At 46.4% G+C, this 20,502-nt stretch overlaps 1 protein-coding gene and 1 non-coding gene across 13 annotated transcripts; one reads left to right on the top strand and one right to left on the bottom strand.

Moving 5' to 3' along the window:
• Positions 1-845: 845 nt before the first annotated feature.
• Positions 846-19,876, bottom strand: PAN2 (poly(A) specific ribonuclease subunit PAN2). Of its 12 annotated transcripts, none has more exons than XM_036251623.1 (26): positions 19,737-19,876; positions 18,732-19,113; positions 13,492-13,661; positions 13,275-13,395; positions 13,017-13,094; positions 11,262-11,529; positions 10,257-10,599; positions 9,977-10,073; positions 9,002-9,121; positions 8,682-8,801; positions 8,012-8,140; positions 7,700-7,899; positions 7,446-7,591; positions 7,210-7,316; positions 6,897-6,995; positions 6,409-6,479; positions 6,155-6,302; positions 5,711-5,854; positions 5,521-5,580; positions 5,208-5,298; positions 3,288-3,445; positions 3,045-3,188; positions 2,735-2,914; positions 2,515-2,608; positions 1,912-2,109; positions 846-1,560 (listed from the first exon to the last, which is right to left on the bottom strand). In XM_036251623.1, the coding sequence occupies exons 2-26, from the start codon at positions 19,011-19,013 to the stop codon at positions 1,526-1,528; spliced, it is 3,603 nt and encodes a 1,200-aa protein (XP_036107516.1). In that variant the 5' UTR covers positions 19,014-19,113; positions 19,737-19,876; the 3' UTR covers positions 846-1,525. The 12 variants fall into 12 exon arrangements, 11 of the variants coding, with proteins under 11 accessions (XP_036107516.1, XP_036107515.1, XP_036107520.1 ...); XM_036251622.1 differs by having other exon boundaries at positions 7,446-7,594; positions 19,737-19,868; XM_036251627.1 differs by having other exon boundaries at positions 7,458-7,591; positions 19,737-19,868.
• On the top strand, positions 18,052-18,161 carry LOC118624792. The gene has a single exon (XR_004958462.1). It is a non-coding gene; the product is annotated as a U6 spliceosomal RNA (small nuclear RNA).
• Positions 19,877-20,502: the final 626 nt, after the last annotated feature.

Genomic DNA, 20,502 nt, shown 5'->3' with positions numbered 1-20,502 from the left:
CTGACCTGAGAGTACTGGACTGCCACAGCAAAGACCTAATATTGTCCAGAAAAAAACATAATTCTACTACTTCCATATCCTTAACTTTGGACTACACAGAGCTTTACCTTCATTCCTAGGTGAGAATTTAAAAACCTTAGGTTGTGCTCCTGGCTGGTGTGGCTCAGTGGTTGAGCATCGACCCATGCACCAAGAGGTCACTGGTTCGATTCCCAGTCAGGGCACATGCCCAGGTTGTGGGCCAAATCCCCAGTAGGGGGCATGCAGGAGGCGGCCAATCAATGTTCTAGCTCTATGATTGATGTTTCTCTTTCTCTCCCTCTCCCTTCCTCTCTCTAAAATCAATAAAGGAAAAAAAGAAAAAACCTTAGATTAGCCCTGGCCAGTTTGGCTCAGAGGTTGAGCATCTGCCTGCAGACCAGTCCTGGCTTTGGTTCCCACTAGGGGCACGTACCACAAAAACAAAACAAAACAAAACAAAAAAACCTTAGATTGTGCCCTGGCAGGTTTTTCTCAGTGGTTAGAGCACTGGCTTGTGGACCAAAGAGTCATGGGTTTGATTCCGGTCAAGGGCACATACTTCAGTTGTGGTTCAATCCCCGGACCTGGTTGGGGTCCTGCAGGAGGCAGCCAACTGATGTCTCTCACATCGATGTTTCTCTCTCTCCCTACCCCCCTCCTTTCTCCCCCCCCCTCCCTCCCACTTTGTCTGAAAATCAATGGAAAAAATATCCTCAGGTAAGGATTAGAAAATGATGATAATAAAAGCATTAGGTTGTAATAGAAAGCCAACACAAAGAAAGAAGAGGAGACCAAAGTCCAAGAACCCTTCACTCACAGGTCTCAATGAGAGAGAAGACAGTCAATTTTTTTGTTTTTATATTATAAAACATGCAGTTTAAAACAAAACTTAAAAAAAAAAACAAAAAACAAAACAAAACTGGGGACAGGAGAATGGAGTGGATGGAAGACAGATGCTTCTCAGCTATCGCTAGGAATGAAGCCAGCAGCCAAGCTTTATCTTGGACTCAAAGGCCATTTTTTGGCAATGATGGTGTTGGCAACACTGGTTGGGTATAGCCACCAAGACTCTGCATGCTGGCTTCCTGGCATCCTTCAAGCAGTCAGAGCTAAGTTTTGAACTACTGTTGTATATGGTCACTGTGCAGTAATTCTGTCCTTAGCCAACTAGGAACTGCAAGTTTTGGCTCCAGGATGTTCTTTGCCTGGGTATTAATCAAACAGGATATTTATTAAGCATACCAATTATTTTCCATCTGGGTCAATTATAGACTCTGTTTCTGTCCCACTGTTTTTTGCAAAGGATGAAAAAGGAATCTAGCTGCTAGACCCTTTGCAATAGTTCTGCTGCATTCCAGTTCTATTAATAGCACCATCTGTAAACCCTGAGCAGGTTCAATTCTGGAAGTAGACAGGGTTCAGCCAACTTAGGAAGCCATCTCCCAGTTCTGAGGCCACAGAACACTAAAGGTAGAGGCAAGTAGTTCGCTGAGAGAGGGTGAGGTCAGAGTGCCAGCACTGAGGAAAAAACAGCTGCATCTGTCAGAGACAAAACCAAGAACATTGACTCTTAAGGTGAGTGGAGAAAATGCATCTGGGATTCTTCTTAGGAAGGACAAATGCAAGAGCAAAGAGGGCTTGGACTTGCCCCAAACATTTTAGAATTGGACAAGAGGAGGTTAGGACCAATGGAGAGTCTCAATAACAAAATCTATTTCACTGATTATTGGGAGGATTAAGTGCTTTGTAAACTGTTAAGTACTTTGCAAGTATATAAGGTAGGGGTGGTACTGTTGTTATTATCATCATCGTTTTATGATGGGTATAATCTTCACATATATAATCAAAACCCACCCAGTCCAGTTTCCCTTGTCCCATCCCAGGCCTTACTCTTGGGACTTGTCTGGCCCTCAGGTTCAGGCACCTTCCAGTCCATCTTTCGGCCCTTCTCATAAAGGCCTTTGAGCACTTTGTGAAAGGACTCAGGCTCAGTGCCATCTTTGCTTAGCTCCAGATACTTTCGGTAGAGCTGAAGGGCCGTGCGAGCATCCTCAATACTGTCATGGGTCTCCCCTTGAATCTTCAGGTCTGGGGGAAGTAGAGGTGGAATAGTTTGAGACCTAGCAAAGGAAGATAAGAACATGTCCCCTATCACATCCCCAACTCCCAATAGACAATAAAAAACCTGACTGTCCTTGCCCTGGCCGGTTTAGCTCAGCAGTTGGAGCGTCGGCCTGCGGACCAGAGAGTCCCAGGTTCGGTTCCCGCTAGGGACATGTACCAAAAAAACAAAACAAAACAAAACAAAAACCTGACCTCTTTAAAGGAAGAGGCCAAACACCACCCCTGGTGCACAGAAGGGATGCTGAAGCCAATTAAATCCATTCATAACTTCGCCACTAACTCAGGGTCCTTCCTACCCCCTTGGATCCTCCAGCACTTTTTCCTTCTCTTAATGAGCACCCCAAGGGCCTTCAAGGCAGAGCAACTCACCCAGAAAGTACCAAGCAAGGAATCGTAGGGAAATCATTCGTTTTCGTGGCATGTGAAACAGATAGACAGTGTCAAGGACTTGTTCCTTGGGCACCTGGCAGGGATAAAAGAATGGGAGACTGAAGGTAGGGGATCCCATAATTTCACATTCCCCAAAAGCACAATGTATACACGAGGAGCCCACACTCAAAGAAGACTCTTAAAAGAGCCCTGCCCGAACCATGAGGTTGATGACCCGGAAGTCCTTCTGCAGACCATGACCCACAAACTTGACTCCAATGTCTATAAGAAAACGAAGCTTTAAGTAGGTAGACTTGAGAGTTGTGAGGTGCTTAGAAGAAATCTTGGCATCGAGATCTCCTGGCTTTATCCCTGAGTATTGAGTCAAGTAATCCACCACCTAGGGATAGAGAAAAAGACAAGTATCCAAGGAAACAAGGCACAATCTCCACCTACCACTCTTCCCTGGGTCCTAGAGCACTCTACATAAGCACAAGATCTGTCTCACTTGCACTTCCATATCCTAATACCTGTTCCTGGGTAGAGATGTAGTCATCGATGAAGGGGATACCCTCATTAGGTCCCTGGCCCCGAACACAGGTAATCCTAGCTACTGACATCTGGCTTGGCTTGATGGTAGACTTGGTGCCATCACTGCGCAACTCTGCTTCCTCCTACATGAGAAGAGTTAATAAGGAAATCAGAGAAATGCTTATGACTCCTAATATCCCCAGAGTTCTGTTCCAACACCCCACACTTTTGGTCTTGGTTACCTCATTAAGGGTGACAAACTCAGCATCCAGGCCCACCAGGTCCCCAACCTGTGGCAGCTCATTCAGCATCAGCGGAATAAAGGTAGTATGAGTTTTCCGCTGCTTCCGTGCTAGTGATGCTTCAGCCATCAGAACACTTGCCTTAATAGGGTTGTTGACTATAAGAGAACCCAGAAGACACACTGCTGGGGACAGTGAAGTGACCAGGGGAAGGAAGCCCAGGGTGGCTGACCAGAGACAGGGTCTATACTGTGATCCCTCAATAATTAAAGTATATGAGTAAAAAGATCATGTTTGATGAACAACAGAGCAGGTAGATAGAACAGGTAAATAAGAAAATTATCAAGAAATGTGATAAGGGGAAAAAAAGTCAACAGAGAGAAAAGAATAAGATTTTCATTTTGGACTTTAGCTTAGAAAACCCAGAAAAATTAAGTTACACAGAAACCATGCTTTAAAGGCACCAAAAAGGGACCTAATAAGAAGTTCATTTCCGCCCTGGCCGGTTTGGCTCAGCGGTTAGAGCGTCCACCTGCGGTCCTGAGAGACCGGGGTTCGGTTCCCGCTAGGGGCATGTACCTCGGTTGCAGTTTGTCCCCGGCCCTGGTTGGTTGTGTGGGTGGCAGCCACTCGAAGTGTTCCTTTCACATCGATGTTTCTCTCTCTCTCTCTCTGTTCCTCTCTCTCCCTCCCACTCTACCTGAACAAAAAATGAAAAAGTGTCCTCGGGTGAGGATAAAAAAAAAAGAATTTCATTTCCAAAAGAAGAGCTCTTCACTTGGGCATAAGAATGCTTAATCTTGCCCTGGCCAGTTTGGCTCAGTGGTTGGGGCGTCGGCCTGCGAACCAGAGAGTCCCAGGTTCGGTTCCCGTTAGGGGCATGTACCAAAAATAAATAAGAATGCTTAATCTTAAAATCATAACCTTAGCCACTTTAATCAGACTTTCCCCTATCACCTCTTTCCCACTATACCCTCGGGATCTCCAGCTTCTAAATTTAAAGCCTTATAATAAGCAGGAATCTCTCTAGTGTCCCTGGAAATAATAACACAGTTGCATATTATAATTTTTTTTTAATCCTCACCCAAGGATATTTTCCCACTGATTTTTAGATAGAGTGGAAAGGAGGGAGGGGGAGAGAGGGGGACAGAGGGAGAGAAACATCAATGTGAGAGAGATACATCAATTGGTTACCTCCTGCACAACCCTAACAGGGGCCAGGGATTGAACCTGCAACCCAGGTACATGCCCTTGACTGGGAATCAAACCTGCGACTCTTCAGTCCTCAGGCTGATGCTCTAACCTTTGAGCAATACCAGCCAGATCTAATCTTTTTTTTTAATGCATGTCTCTATATTTTACTGATTTTCAGAAAGAGAATGGGAGGGAGAGAGGGAGTGAGGGAGAGGAAACAGAGAGAAGGAGAGAGAGAAAAAAACATCAACCTGTTGTTCTACTTATTTATGCATTCACTGGTTGCTTCTTGTATGTGCCCTGACTGGAATCAAACCTGCAATCTTGATGTACTGGGATGATGTTCTAACCAACTGAGCTACCTGGCCAGGGCACAGATCCTATCTTTTTTTTATTCCTTACCCAAGGATACTTTTCTATTTATTATCAGACAGAGTGGGAGGAAGGGAGAGAGACAGAGGAACAGAGAGAAACATCGATGTGAGAGAGCCGCATCACCTGGTTGCCTCACGCACGACCCAACCAGGGCCAGGGACAAACCGCAACCAAGTACGTGCCTTTGACCAAAATCAAACCCACAATTCACTGGTCTGCAGGACAACGCTCTAACCACTAAGCAAAACTGTCCAGGGCACAGAGCCTAATATTAACAAGCTACTTCTCAGGTCTCTTCCTGAAGACCAATCTAAACTGGTCACACCTTGGGTCTACTCTTGTACCACTTACTGTTCAGGTTGTATTTGGAATTAAGATTCCTTTTGGTGTAATAAAGGATAGCAGGCACTTTCCAATTCATGTCAAACTGCACAGCTTCATGCTATAAAAGAGAAAGCACTTAATGGTCTACATATATGTCCCCTTTTCCCAAGTCAGGCAGAAGATAGGACTCAGGTGCTACTTTTAGCTCTGCGAATGCTTTTTATTCTTGAGGACCCATCCCTCCCTCCTAAATTTGTCTGGCATTCTCTAGGGCACTGAGATTGATGACGGGAAAAGGGTTCATGAGATGAAAGGGAAAATGCAATGTGTTACAACTAACCTTATCAATGGGTTCAATAAGAAAGTCATTGAAGAGATACCACTGCTGGTGGGTAACGCCCTATAGAGATACAGAGAAAGACTAATGGCAAAGTGATGTCTGGACCACTCTGACTGAGACTGAAGGACATAGCTGGGATTCCATTCTGGCCACCACCAGGAGTGTCCCTGCAATGTATTACCTCACTCACCTCCTTGCGTTGGTGGTAGGTCTCTCCAACTTTGATATGAGCCACCAGGCTGCCCCCTGTGCGTGAGTCCAGGATGTGTACCACAGTAGCCATCAGGTCATACACATAGACACCATGTTCCTCCTCTGCCCTGGCTGGGCCCCACTGTGAGGGGGGGGGGGTACCCAGGCTGCTAAGCTAAGTTTAAGGATGGGGAAGGAAGGGGAATGGGGAGAGAGGGCAAGGAGTTTGGAGTATGGAATGGGGCACCAGGGTGGGTCATATCCATCCTAGCCTATCTAGGACTCCCAACAATAAACTTACTGACTAGAAAAGCCCACAACTGGTAACTACTCAGTCTTATTCCCTTACTTTTCCCTACACTAAGTTCCACCTTTCCCCTGTCCTGCTTCTGCCCCAACCTCTCTCCTTTATTCTCCCTCCTCTTCCCAATTTTCCAACAACCTGCATCTCATTCCTGTCAGTCCAATTGCAAACATCCAGTCCTTTGTTCTTGGTCATCTTCATGCGAATAGAGAAAGGAAGCCAGACATTCTTCAATTCCTCAATGGAAGGACACATCAGCATGCCCTCTGGACTCCCTAGTTCCTTCCTATCAGAACAGGAGAATTGGAAATTTGTTCTGAGGAGATCTAGCCAATGACAAGAGAAGCCACTGTGTAGTTCAATACTTTGGTTACTCCCAAGACAGTACCTACCAATCAGCCAAAGCAAACTCCTTGTTCTTGGAGTCCCCACCATGCTTCTTTATTGCCATCTTGAAGGCAACCTGAACATAAAGGAGAAAATATCTGATTCTTCAGAAATTTTTTTTTTTATTCCTCTGGAATATTAATCACATATGGAGGTCAGTCAGAAGAGGGAGAAAACTAAAAAGTACTCCTTAAGAAACAAAACTTCTGCCCTGGCTGGTCTTGATCAGTAGTTAGAGCATCAGACCATGGACCAATGAGTTGCAGGTTCGATTCTGGTCAAGGGCACGTACCTCAGTTGCAGTTTGTCCCCGGCCCTGATCAGAATCGTGTGGGAGGCAGTCAGTCAATGTGTCTCTCTCACATTGATGTTTCTCTCTCTCTCTCCCCCTCCCTTCCACTCTACCCAATGATAAAATGGAAAAATATCCTCGGGTGAGGATTAAAAAAAGAAACAAAACTTCTAAGACCCTGTTTCCAGCCCCAGTCCTTACCTCAGCCTGCATTCTCCAGAAATCAGCTTCTTTCAAGCTGTTCACTTCACAATTGATGACAAGAATATCTGGCAGATGGCGGATGTTGCGTGTCTGAATCTGAGAAGATAAAACAAACAAGGAATAGCAGGGAGCCTACAGGGAAAGAAACTTGGACAAGAGCTGTAAAACCCAGATCTGCAACCTCAAACTGGGGTTCTTCCCACTCCCTATAGATCCTTGGATGGCACTGCTCACCTAGCCAGTCCCAGACGAGACCATGGCTGAGTCCCCAACATGGTAGGACTCTAGTCCAGTGCAACAGCCCACTTACCGTGGGCTGGTACTTCTCACAGTTGTCACACCAGGCCTGCGTATTCTGTTCCAGACAGATGCTTCGCTTTAGCACCTGAGCAAAGTCACAGTTCTTCCCAGTTTTATCTGTAGGGAAACCGGATACTTCACTCCAGGTTCTCCCTTCTATTCACTGTTAGTGTTAGCTCCCCAACACCCTCTCCTGAATGTTATAGGACAGTGGGGGAGCCTTCCCAACCCAGCTGTAGGGTATACCACTGTTGCTACCCTCAGGGTAGGAGAGCGTGAAGAGCAGAGTAGATGAGGCTCGCACGGTCTCACTGCCACAGCGGCAGAGGCTGCAGTTCTCCATCTCACAGCTGAACAGCTGCCCAATGACAGAGTCCCCCGATGAGCAAAAGCTGCTAAGAGTGGGGAGGGCGACATATGCGCACTGAGGGAGTTATGAGACCCTGTAAGTCATAGAAGGACCTGTCATGGTAGCTTTTATTCCTGTCCCAATTCCATACCTGCTTCCAGCACCTCGATAAGCCTGGGGTACTTCTAGCTCCTGCATATCCTGGTGCAGTTGAGTGAGAATGAAGCGATTCCACCTCTGGATGAGCCTGGCCAGACTGCCCTTGCCTGAAGCCTCATCCGAGTCAGCCAGGATCAGACCAAGGGCTGAGGCCTCAGGAATGGTGCGAAATGCCCGAAGAAAATTACTGCCCTGCAATCCGGGGTGGAAAGAAGTTATTTTCTCTTGTGGCCATTTGCACAGCAATATTTCTGCTTACTATCCACTTCCATTCCTTTACCGTCCCAGGTCTCCAAGTACTGACCTGACAAGGGTCACCTCGGGAGAGGTCCAACATGTGGAAGAGGAAGCCCAGCTCACATGCCAGGCAGAACTCCTTCTGGCAAAGGTGGTTCTGGATTAGGCAGCGAACGGGCTCCAGGAAATAGAGCACCTGGAGGGAAGAGCAGAAGAAATGACACAGGGGATTGCTATAAGGAGAAAGCGATTAGAAGGTTAAAAGAGCTGGCAGAGAATCCAAAGCAAGAGTCTACTGAAAAAGAAATGGTAAGGGGCCCATCTTAAAGTGGGCCTGGTTGGTTGCCCTGGCCGGTCTGGCTCAGCAGTTAAGAGTGTTGGCCGGGGGACTGAAGGGTCATAGGTTCGATTGCCAATGAAAGACACAGACCTGGGTTGCAGGTTCTATCCCTGGGGTCGTGTGGGAGGCAACCAATCTATGTGTCTCTCTCACAATGATGTTTCCCTCTCTCTCTCTCTCCTTCCCTGCCTTCCACTCTCTCTCTTAAAAAAAAAAAAAAAAATCAATGGAAAAATATCCTCAGGTGAGGATTAACAAAAAAAAAAAAAAAAGTTTTTTTAATAAAAAAATAAATAAAGTGGGCCTGGTTGGGAGACATGGAAAAGAACAGGAGTTGTGGGGTCATAGAGAAGAAAGGCAGCAAGCACATTCAAATCACAGGAATACCCACTCTTACCTGGATCATGCAGTTACAGTAGGCATTGGGGATGTGGGGCTCTAATCCAGCAAACAGGGTCTTATTGTAGTGTTTGAAGTCAAAGTCCTCTAGTCCTAGCTTGGAGTATTTGATGGTTACCTGAAGCAGAAACAGTCTAAGCAAGATGAAAATATCCTCCAAGTCCCCTAGCCATAACCTTCCCCAAAACCCCCCTCCTGAGTCCAGCGTGGGAGGTGAAAGCTTCCCGACTGAGTCCTTCAGTTTTTCCTCATATGACCCCCTTCCCTGGGAACCTTTTCCTACATCCAAGAGGGGTCCTTCCTTGTATTTCCCAGCACCTTGCGGTATTTCTTAGAGACCATGTGGAGATGTGGCTCCTCTTCCCGCCCTATTGGTGACTCAGTGACCTGGCTGAAGCTGTCAAATTCACTGTCTGACTCCTTGAGTCGGTAAGGAATCTAGAATTTTTAAAAAGAGATAACCTTGTTGGGTGTTTTAATCATCTTTGTTCCTGCAACACTGAAATAGTCACCAAGTCCTCAACCTAATTTCATAAGAGTTTTCACCATTCATTGCTTCTTTTTATTCCCACTGCCACCAACCTACCTCATCATAGCTAGACAGCTATGATGGCTTCCATGCTGGGCTCCCCACATTCACTCTGTCCAGAATACTGCTACCACAATGACCCTCCCAGAATGCCCCTTTTAGTGCATCACTTCTTCCACTATACACTGGGTTTCAAGGCCTCACAACCTGGCCCTTCCAACCTCAATCTCTCACTATTTCCCAGTATAAAGCCGCTCCAGCCAAACTGGTTAGTATAGTCCCCATTAGGCACCCATTTTGCAGTTATGCCTCCTGAGACCTTTACTAACACTGATCTCTCATCTTTAATATGCTCTGCTGTTACTATCTCTTTACCCATCTTTCACTTCTCCAGCTCAATATCTACCTCTTTCAGTATGCCTGCCCAGACCACTCTAGCCCAGAGTAAACTTTTCCCTCCAAACAGCTCCGGTGCCAAATGCTTAAGACATTCCTCTAGCACTTAACAATAAAACATAAATAATTTCTGTTATGAATAGGTCTTATTTTCACCAACCAAATACTAAAATTCTTAAAAGAAAGGACTTTAACTTCTATGTCTTGGAATCCTACCTAATACCTGGCATAGTACCTTAAATTTAGTAGGCTTCAAAAAAACCTTTACTAACTAAAAACAAAAATTAGCAACAATAAGTAAAGGAAAAAGACAGGAGAAATGCTAGAGGGGTGGAAGGAAGGGCCAGCCCTCTCCTCTCTGAACATACCTGATTACGCAGCCTGGTCCGGGGGTTGGGTGCATAGCCAATGAAGCCCACCTTCTTCATGGTGCGCAGAATCTCTGCATCCACAGGGGGTGCTCGCCTATAACGTAGTGTAATTCTAAGGCTGGAAGGTTGTGGTGTATGCCCATCTAATCCCCAGTCCCCAAGGGGCCAAACACAGTAGACAAAAATCAGAAAATAAGTAGAATAACAAGGCTTGCAGAGAATTCCTGCATCTCAGCCCTTTCCCCACCCCCCTTTTGGCCCAGATATGAGGTACAACCTGGGAGCAGGAGCAGAGTTGGCAACAGGCCAATCAGAGAGAAGTGTGTCAGTGGTGAGTGGGACAGGGATGAGAGAAAGAGGCAGCAGGTCCTGGCTCCAGTCCAGAGGAGGCAGTGAGTCCACAAGACAGGGCAAAGCAAACTCGGTCTCCCGGGAGTAAGGGTTGAAGGAAGGTTCAGGGGAATCAGTCCAGAGGTGTACACAGCCCTCAGAATCTCCAAAGGCCAGGGCCTGCTTGCTGGCTGACACATCAAACGTCATCAACAGAGGACCCACAGGATTCACGTGAAAGATGTCTGCTGGGTTGGCCAGACCTGTGGGTTCACAAAACTGGCATTGCCCTAGGAGGGAGGAGAAAGCCCATTGAGTGAGCCCTGGAAGGTGAAGGGAGCCATCCTTTTATGCCCTTCCTACCCTCTTCCCCTGATATCAAGGAAAGATGGACCCCAAATCCATGCCTAGCGCTAGAGAAAATACCATCTGATGCCTTGCCATAAACCACAGGGAGGTTTGCTATATAGCAAAGGGAAGTTTTAAAGTTGTTTTGCCTGCTCCACCTTTGATATTTTTCTATGTTCTTCACACACAGGGAAATAACAAAAGCTTTAATCTCTGACCAATCCTAAGTGAGAGCCCTGGCTGGTTTGGCTCAGCGGCAGAATGTCGGCCTGAGGACCAAAGAGTCATGGGTTTGATTCTAGCCAAGGGCATGTACCTCAGTTGCGGTTTGTCCCCAGCCCTGGTCGGAGTCGTGCGGGAGGCAACCAGTCAATGTGTCCCTCTCACATCGTTGTTTCTCTCTTTCCCTCTCTCTCCCTCCCACTCTGTCTGAAGATAAATAGAAAAATATCCTCGAGGATTTAAAAAAAAGAAAACCTAAGTGAGACCCGCTGACAGGTTACTTTTTCCCTCAACAAAGAGGTTCCTGAAGTATACTCCCTCAGGCACCTCGTTCCCCTTTGTTCATCAACCTGTTTTACACCATCTTACACCCTGTTCATACCTGACTGGGAGATGATAGCAAGACGAGAAGTATATGTAGGGATGAAGCGCAAGAAGGCAGGATCCACATGTACTTGAAGTGGTGTGATGGCACGCATCATGCGCAGATCATACACCTTGAGGAAACGGTCACAGGCGAGGCCAGTAAGGCGGCTGGAGAAGCCACAGGTGGCCAGCAGGTTGCCATGCACGTCAAAATCTGACAGACTCCCTGAGAAAGCATCAAACTCATGCTCCACCTTAAAAGTACGAAGGTCTCGCAGGGAAATCTGAAGAAGAGATAACGTGGTTATCTACCAAAGCTGTTCTTAGGAAGAGTACCTTCCACCTACCTAATTCTGTGAGGCTCCTATGAAAAGAACTAAAGCCAGTGTGGTTCAGTGGTTAGAGAGTCGACCTGTACACCAAAAGGCCTCAGGTTCCATTCCTGATCAAAGGCACATACTGGGTTTTGGGATCGATCACTGGCCTAGTCGGGGTCATGTAGGAGGCAACCAATTGATGTGTCTCTTTCACATGAATGTTTCTCTCCCTCCCTCCCTCCCTTCTACTCTGTCTAAAAATCAATAGAAAAATATCCTCCGTGGGTGAGGATGAACAAAAAACAAATAGCCAGGCCGGTGTGGCTACGGTTGAGTGTCGACCCATGCACCAATAAGTTGCCAGTTCGATTCCTGGTCAGGGTACATGCCTGGGTTGTAGGCCCAATCGCCAGTGTGGGGCATGCAGGAGGCAGCCAATCGATGTTCTCTCTTATTGATGTTTCTTTTCTTTTCTTTTCTTTTTTTTATACTCACTCGGGGACATTTTTCCATTTTTTTTGTTCAGATAGAGTGGGAGGGGGAGAGAGGATAGAGTGGGAGGGGGAGAGAGGAAAAGAGAGAGAGAGAGAGAGAAACATCGACGTGAAAGAGACACATCAAGTGGCTGCCACTCGCATGACCCAACCAGGGCTGGAAACAAACTGCATCCGAGTTATGTGGCCTTAGCGGGAACCAAACCTGGGTCTCTCAGGACCACAGGCTGATGCTCTAACCACTGAGAAAACCAGCCAGGGCTCTCATCAATGATTCTATCTCTCTCTCCCTCTCCCTTCTTCACTCTCCAAAATCAATAAAAGAAAAAAAAACACACAAAACAAAACAAACAAAAAATCAATGGTAAAAAGTGTTTAATGAGCCCTGGCCAGTTTGGCTCAGCGGTTAGAGCGTCAGCCTGCGGTCCACAGAGACCCGGGTTCGGTTCCCGCTAAGGGCATGTACCTCGGTTGCAGTTTGTCCCCGGCCCTGGTTGGGTCGTGCGGGTGGCAGCCACTTGATGTGTCCCTTTCACATCGATGTTTCTCTCTCTTCCTCTCTCTCCTTCCCGCTCTATCTGAGTAAAAAATGGAAAAATGTCCTCGGGTGAGGATAAAAAAAAAAAAAAAAAAAAAAAAAGTGTTTAAGGATTAAAAAAAAAAAAGAACTAAAGCTCTAGATATGGGCAATGAAAGCACAGAAAAGGCAAAAAGAGAAGCCGAGAGTTGGAACGGATCCCAAAGAGAACTTGTTTACCCTTTTGCTCCTAAGGTACCTAATTACAACAGAAAACATCACGCTGAAAGACTAATGTCATAGTATAACATGGCTGGATAGGAACTTAATTCACTCCTCCCTTCCCACCAACTACAGGCGCAGCATTGAAACAAAGGCTGAGCCCAGTCACCTATCTGGTGAAATAGGGCCCCATGGTGGAAGGAAAAATGGAACTTAGCTACCTTGCCAGATGTGTGTCCACAAAAGAAGAAGCGGTTTGTCTGTCTCATGATGGTGACTCCAGGTGTCTCGACTGCATACTGGGGAGGGAAGAAGGAGAAACCAGTGAGACTGATTCTTCCCACAAACCAAAAGAACAAAAGTCACACACACACACACACACACACATCTCAGGCATGTTCCCACCCCAGGTATTACCCACTGCCCCCACCATAATAACCTCAGACCCTGCTTAGGTCTTTCCTGCCCCAGGTTTATACCTTCTGAGTCTCCTGGACAGTGTTAAGGTCAATCTCCAATATGTGGTTCTGCAGCCCACCAACAAGCAGCGTGCTGCTGTCAGTTAGCAGGAGACTGTGCATATCCTCACTCTCATCCAACCTGTCGGGGAGAGAAAAGGCTAAGGCTTCCAATCTTTTACCCTTCCCATTCTATGCAAAACCCTCTTTCCCAGTCCAGAGCTGAGAAGACACTTACAGGTAATCAAATATAATGAGGCCCCCACGGGCCATATACTTGAGGTTGTTCTTGGTGAGAAAAAGGATACCATTCTCCAGGCTCTGGATCTGCCGAATGTCATCACTGCCATTGACCTGAAAGGATGAGTAACGCTCCAAGGCTGGGCCGAAAAATGAAGTGGCATGACCCTGTAAGGGACAAAAAGATGAGACACCCTGAGTGGAGGGACAGGGCCATCCCACATATAATTCAGGAACTAGATGTTGCTCAGCTTGTTTCCTTCCATTCTTGCTTCCTGACTAGCAGCAACTAAGACATAAGGCTAGGCACCAATCTTAGTGATAAAAACACTAAAAATATGGTCTTACGTTTGCTTAATGCTTCACAAAGTACTTTTGTAAACTCTACCTCATTTTTTCCTCACAACGACCCTGCTGAGTAAGTAATGGCTCAGTTAGTTAGAACAGTATTCAGGTCCGGGATACTGGTCTGATCCTCCACTAGCCATCTGCCCTTCTTATGTTCCATAGTCAAGTCTTGATCTCCACCAGCCATTAGGGAAATGTGTACTGTGGGTCACAGGCTGGAACAGAAAGAATGTGAAACTCATTCCACCCTTGGCCCCTATGTCATTCATTCCTCGTTTCTCTCCTCTTAGCTCATACCCTCTTCATGTGTTTCCCCTTCTGACCACTCTTGAAACATGGCTATTCCCAGCTCACTATCTTCTTATCCTACTTGTCTTCCTAGGTAATCTCATCCACTCCCAAGGTTTTAACCATCATTTTTTTTTTTTTTTTAATCCTCACCCGAGGACATTTTTCCATTTTTTGTTCAGATAGAGTGGGAAGGAGAGAGAGAGTGAGAGAGAGAGAGAGAAACATCAACGTGAAAGGGACACATTGAGTGGTTGCCACCCGCACGACCCAACCAGGGCCGGGGACAAACTGCAAGCGAGTTACATGCCCTTAGCGGGAACTGAACCCGGGTCTCTCCGGACCGCAGGCTAACGCTCTAACCGCTGAGCCAAACCAGCCAGGGCTTAACCATCATTTTTAAGCTGATGAATCCTAATTTCCTTCCCTAGCCCAACCACTGCCTCAAGCTTCAGACTTATACATCCAAATTCCTACTAATCATCTCTCCTTATGTATCCCATGAGAACCTCAAACTCATTATAGCCTAAATTTAAATTTACCACTTTTATCGTTTCAAATTTTTCTTTTCTTTTTTATCCTCACTGAGAACATTTTTCCATTTTTTGTTCAGATAGAATGGGAGGGAGGGAGAGGGAGGGAGAGGGAGGGGAGGAAAGAGAGAGGGAAGGGGAAGAGAGGGAGAGGGAGAGGGAGGGAGGAAGGGGAAGAGAGGGAGAGGGAGAGGGAGGGAGGGAGGGAGGGAGAGAGAGAGAGAGAGAGAGAGAGAGAGAGAGAGAGAGAAAGAAAAGAAACATGGATGTGAAGGGGACACATCAGGTGGTTGCCACCCACACAACCCAACCAGGCAACCAGGGCCGGGGACAAACTGCAACCGAGGTATGTGTCCTTAGGGGAACCGAACCCAGGTCTCTCTGGACCGCAGGCCGATGAACCGCTGAGCCAAACCGGCCAGGGCCTGTTTCAAATCTTTTAGTTTTTTTTGTTTTTTGGTACATGCCCTTAGCAAGAACGGAACCCGGGACTCTCTGGTCCGCAGGCCGACGCTCCAACCGCTGAGCAAAACCGGCCAGGGCCCGTTTCAAATCTTAATTGTATTCCCTATGGTACCATGATACCCAGTGGACTAAGTCACTGGTAGCCAAGTGTTTATTTTACTTCCTAAATATTTCCCAAATCTGTTCTCACATATACATTTCGACAGTGCTTCATTCAGGCCTTCATCATATTTTATGTGAACTACTACAACAGCCTGCAAACTGATCTTGGATGGTCCTACCTTGTCCCCCTTAAATCAAACTCTATACTGCTACCTCAGTAATCCACTAAAGTTGCAAACCAGACCTTGTCATTCTAGATAAAAATCTTTGGTGGCCTGGCCCTGGCTGGTATGGCTCAGTTGGTTGGAGCATCATCCTGTAGACCAGAAGGTGGTGGGTTCGATTCCCAGTCAGGACAAATACCCAGGTTGCAGGTTTCATCCCCAGTCAGGGATGGTGTGGGAGGCAACCAATCGATGTTTCTCTCTCACATGGATGTTTCTCTCTCCATTCCTTCCTTTCTCTGAAAGAAAAAAATAATAATTGTTTGGCTAGTGTGGCTCAGTGGACTGAGCATCATCCCATACTGAGAGGTCCTGGATCAATTCCCAGTCAGGGCACATGCCCAGGTTTCCGGCTTCATCCCCAGTGGGGGTCATGTAGGAGGCAACCAATCTGTTTCTCTCACATTGATGTTTCGATCTCTCCCTCCCTTCCTCTCTCTATAAAAAATCAATAAAAACAGGTCTGGCTGATGTGGCTCAGTGGTTGAGTGTCAGCCCCATGCACCAAGAGGTCACGGGTTCGATTTCCCAGTCAGGGCACATGCCCAGATTGTAGGCCTGAACCCCAGTGGGGGGCATGCAGGAGGCGGCCAATCGATGTTCTCTGTCATTGATGTTTCTATCTCTCTCCCTCTCCCTACTTCTCTAAAATAAAGAAAATTATTTAAAAAAAATAAATAGCTCTGGCTGGTTTGGTTCAGTGGTTAGAGCATCGGCCAGCGGACCAGAGAGGCCTGGGTTCGGTTCCCGCTAAGGGCATGTACCTCAGTTGCAGTTTGGCCCCGGTTGGGGTCATGTGGGTGGCAACCAGTCGATGTGTCTCTCTCACACTGATGTTTCTCTCTCTCTCTTCCTAACTCTTTCCCTTCTGCTCTATCTGAAGGTAAATGCAAAAATGTCCTCGGGTGAGGATAAAAAAAATTTTTTTAATAAAAAATAAATGAAATCATATTTTTAAAAAATCATTAAAAACAATCTTCAGTGACCTGAAGGATCAAGTACAAACTCCTTTAAAGTGGGCCTGGTTGGCTGCCCTGGCCAGTTTTCTCAGTGGTTAGAGCATCAGCCTGGGGACTAAAAGGTCTCAGGTTCAATTCCCAGTTAAGGGCAAGTATCTGGGTTGCAGGTTCGATCCTCAGCCCCAGTCAGGGAGTATGCAGGAGGCAACCAATCAATGTGTCTCTCTCATGTCAATGTTTCTTTCCCTTCCTCACTCCCTCCCTACCACTCTCTAAAACTCAATGGAAACAATATCCTCAGGTGAGGATTAACAAAAAATAAAAAGAATAAAAATTACTGGTTGAATGAAGAAATGTCTAACTCTTCAGCTCCATCCTCCAGTCTAGTAAACTTTAATTGTCATTCCTGTACTCTGCAATCACTATCTGTGTGATAAATTTTTGTTTATCTCATTGCTTTTGTCAGGATAGCATTTTCCTCTCTTCTTTACCTGACTTCTTTCTACTCATCTCAAGTATCACTTCCTTCTGGGGGTCCTCTGACTTCTATGCTCACCAACACCCAGTAAATATTTTCACACTAGCATTTAGCAGTTTATATTCTAAATTCATAACTATTAAGTTGAGCAGTTTAGTTTCTTCTAAAGTACTATGAACTACCTGTTTATATTTCTTTTTCCTCATTGTCCTGTAAACTCCCTGAAGGCAAGGATCATGTTTTATTCAGCTTAATTTCTTGGGTTTAGCATAGCAGTAGATACTGCCCACTGAAATTAATGTATTACCAAAAACAAACAAACAAACAAAAAAATCATTCTTTTTAATGGAAAAACAATTCATACTGTATGGAAGGTAAATTAGTAAAACAAGGCTAGCATGTTATTTCTTCCAAAAGCTTTGGGTTCTCTAGCACATTGGCAGTATGGATACACTTTTTTTGTTGTTCTTAATCTTCACCTGAGGGTATTTTTTTCCTTTAATTTTATAGAGTGAAAGGGAGGGAGGGAGGGAGGGAGGGAGGGAGGGAGAGGGAGAAATAAAGAGAAAAATTGATGTGGGAGAGACCAGGGCCAGGGATCAAACTGCAACTCAGGTATGTGCCCTTGACCAGGAAGCCAACCCGAGACGCTTTGGTGCATGGGCCAACACTCTAACCATTGAGCAACACCAGCCAGGGCTGGATACATTTTTTAAAATCAACAATATTGATAACTGCTCTGAGAGAGATTAAAATAAGCCAGAGAAGATAGAATGATTCCATGTAAGATATACAGAAACATTTCATTAACCATTCTATAATAATAAAATTTAAAAGAAGAGGGACATTAGAGATTGGATTTGGATAGCTACAGACTAAGAAGATTAATCAAAGCATGGAATGGGCAAACTGTGGTAGAAGTAAGATGCATTGTAATAAAGAATACTGCCCTGGCTGGTTTTGCTCAGTGGTTAGAGCATCAGCCCGTGGACCAATGACTCCTGGGTTCGATCCTGGTCTAAGACACGTACTTTGGTTTTGGTTTGTCCCTGGCCCTGATCAGGGTCGTGTGGGAGGCAACCATTCAATGTTTCTCTCTCTCTCCCTCTCTATCTGAAGATAAATAGAAAAATAACCTCGAGTGAGGATTTTTTTTAAAAAGTGCTCGCTTTGGCAGCACATATACTAAAAAAATTGGAACGATACAGAGAAGATTAGCATGGCTCCTGCGCAAGGATGACATGCAAATTTGTGAAGCATTCCATAAAAAAAAAGAGTACCTATGTAGCCCGGCTGGTGTGGCTCAGTGGTTGAGTGTTGACCCACGCACCAAGAGGTTGCCAGTGCAATTCCTGGTCAGGGCACACGCCCAGGTTGTGGGCCAAATCCCCAGTGGGGGGCATGCGGGAGTTGGCCAATCAATGTTCTTTCTCATCGATGTTTCTATCTCTCTCTCCCTCTCCCTTCATCTCTCTAAAATCAATAAAGAAAAAAAATTGTTTAAATTTTTTTTTTGTACGTGCCCCTAGCGGGAATCAAACCCGGGACTCTCAGGTCCGCAGGCCAACGCTCCAACCGCTGAGCCAAACCAGCCAGGGCAAGAAAAAAAATTGTTTAAATAATTAATAAATAAATAGACATTTCTTTTTTTTTAAAAAAAAGAATATGTAACTCATTCCTGGATCCCACAGACTCCCTCTTTCTCTACTTCCTCTTGGCTTGACTTAAGAGACTCGGCTAACTCTTATCACTTCGATTCTGGCTCCCTGCAAAGAAGCTAAAACCAAATAAAAAACACAACCAACATCTCCTCAGCCCTTACAAAGGGGTACAGTTCTTACCCCGTGGCTTCCCACCCACAGCATCTCTTCGTGCAAGTCAAAGTGGGAGACGGAGACAGGCACACCCACTTCAGCCACCACACTGTGCAATTCAGAGTAGACACCTTCCATTATGTGCACTGACTCCTGGACAGGAAGAGCCTCCAAGGCCACTCCCTCTGGGTCCAGCTCTACATTCTGTAGCAGACTTGGGTTCAGGTGGGCATCCAGGACAGGGTCCAGGGCAGAATGCATGGCTGGGGCATACTCTGCCAGTCCAGGGTCCAGACCCTCGAAGTTCATGATGATGATTGCAGCAGATCAGAACTGTGTCACACCCTACCTTGCCACAGCCCCTTTTAGACCCAACCTTCAGCAGGACAGCACCAGTGGGCATCCTGGCCTGTAAAGGGAAAGAGGTAGCCAAGTCAGGAGTAGGCCCAGGTACTTGCATTTAGTGTGTTATATGTTATCTAGAGAAGGGGAAGATAAGGGAGGCAGGGGATAGAGCAGGAAAGAAGGGGATGGGCAGCAGGGCAAAGATGGGAAAAGTATCCTCCCTCTTCTAATCTAGGCCCTCTGTCCTCCCCCCACCCAACTATCTAACCTAATCTTTGCCTTCCTTTTCACGTCCCTTCAGGCCTGCTCACTTGCCTGGTTCACCCCTGAACCATAGGTGGAAGGAGCAGCAACCACAGGGGTAGGAATTATGTAAATGGGGCTAATGTGCTAGTTCCCCGGAATTAGGGTTGGGGGTGGAGGACTGGAGATGAGAACAAGAGAAGTCAGTTTCCCAGAATTCCCTGTAATGTTACCCAGGATTCTCTAAGGGAAAATAAGCCTGGCCAGTTAACCACAACTGGGGCGGGGGTAGGAAGACGTAATAGAAATGCCTAGTTACCCAGAATTCCCTGGGGGAACCAGAGAAATCAACTACCCAGAATTCTCCCCCGCCGGCGGGGAAAGGAGGGTTTAGAGTAGGGGTCAGATGTGTTCCTAGGATGCTTACGGGGATTGGGTCATTACCAAGATTTCTCCATGGCGGATATTTTGGAGCGCGTGGAATTAAAATGAGTAGGGGGAGAGCAAGCGCCGTCAGCTCCGTGGGAAATTCCAGTTTCCCCAATTCTCCCCCGCGCCTCAGGCTCAACCGAACGGTACCACGGAAAGGAGGCGGACTCCCAATCGCAGCTTCCAATCAGGAAGGGCTTGGGGCGCACCTAAGCCAATCAGAAGGAGCCAGGTTCAGACGACTCCGCGAGAAGACTGGTGACGCAGAGCTGAGCAAACACAAGGGTTATGGCATGCCGATGGGGACAAATGTAGTCAGGCCCCGGCCCCATTGGATTCTGTGAAAAAAGTAACCTTTTGTCTTTTAAGCCTTCTGTGACCAAAATTAGAGAACGTCAGTTCGGAAACAGAACTTTCATGCTCCCTATAACTTAAGAAGCTATAATCAGGGATGCCCAAGGCAAAGCCCTGGGATCGACTGCTGGGTATTCCCACCATAGTGCTTTTGTGAGCTACTCTGTCACCTCTGACCCTGTTGCCCCCGAAACTCGCGGTGGCATTTCCTATCATTTCCAGACATGAGACATGGGAGAGAAAAAAGGAAGCAGGAGCCAGGCTCCTAACGTGGCCCAAGTAGCTGCATTTTTTGAGATTCTGAAGGCATCCATCTGAAACTCCCATCTGTGATTATGACCTTCCCAGAGGCCCCGTGATATTTCCAGGGAGCAGGACCCCTCAGCTTTCAAATTTCCCCAGCTCTTGGAGCTGGACGTTATCCCTC

This window comes from Molossus molossus, unplaced genomic scaffold, assembly GCF_014108415.1.
Source record: "Molossus molossus isolate mMolMol1 unplaced genomic scaffold, mMolMol1.p scaffold_m16_p_10, whole genome shotgun sequence".
Taxonomy (NCBI): domain Eukaryota; kingdom Metazoa; phylum Chordata; class Mammalia; order Chiroptera; family Molossidae; genus Molossus; species Molossus molossus.
Note: the sequence above shows the minus strand (reverse complement) of the source record. Positions and strands in the feature narration are given on the sequence as shown.

Coding starts and splice junctions, on each gene's coding strand:
- PAN2 (XM_036251620.1), bottom strand. CDS start 19,013: ATGAACTTCGAGGGTCTGGACCCTGGACTGGCAGAGTATGCCCCAGCC. Junction 13,396..13,491: donor CTCATTATATTTGATTACCT/GTAAGTGTCTTC, acceptor TCTCCCCGACAG/GTTGGATGAGAGTGAGGATA. Junction 9,122..9,976: donor GGACCAGGCTGCGTAATCAG/GTATGTTCAGAG, acceptor TAAAAATTCTAG/ATTCCTTACCGACTCAAGGA.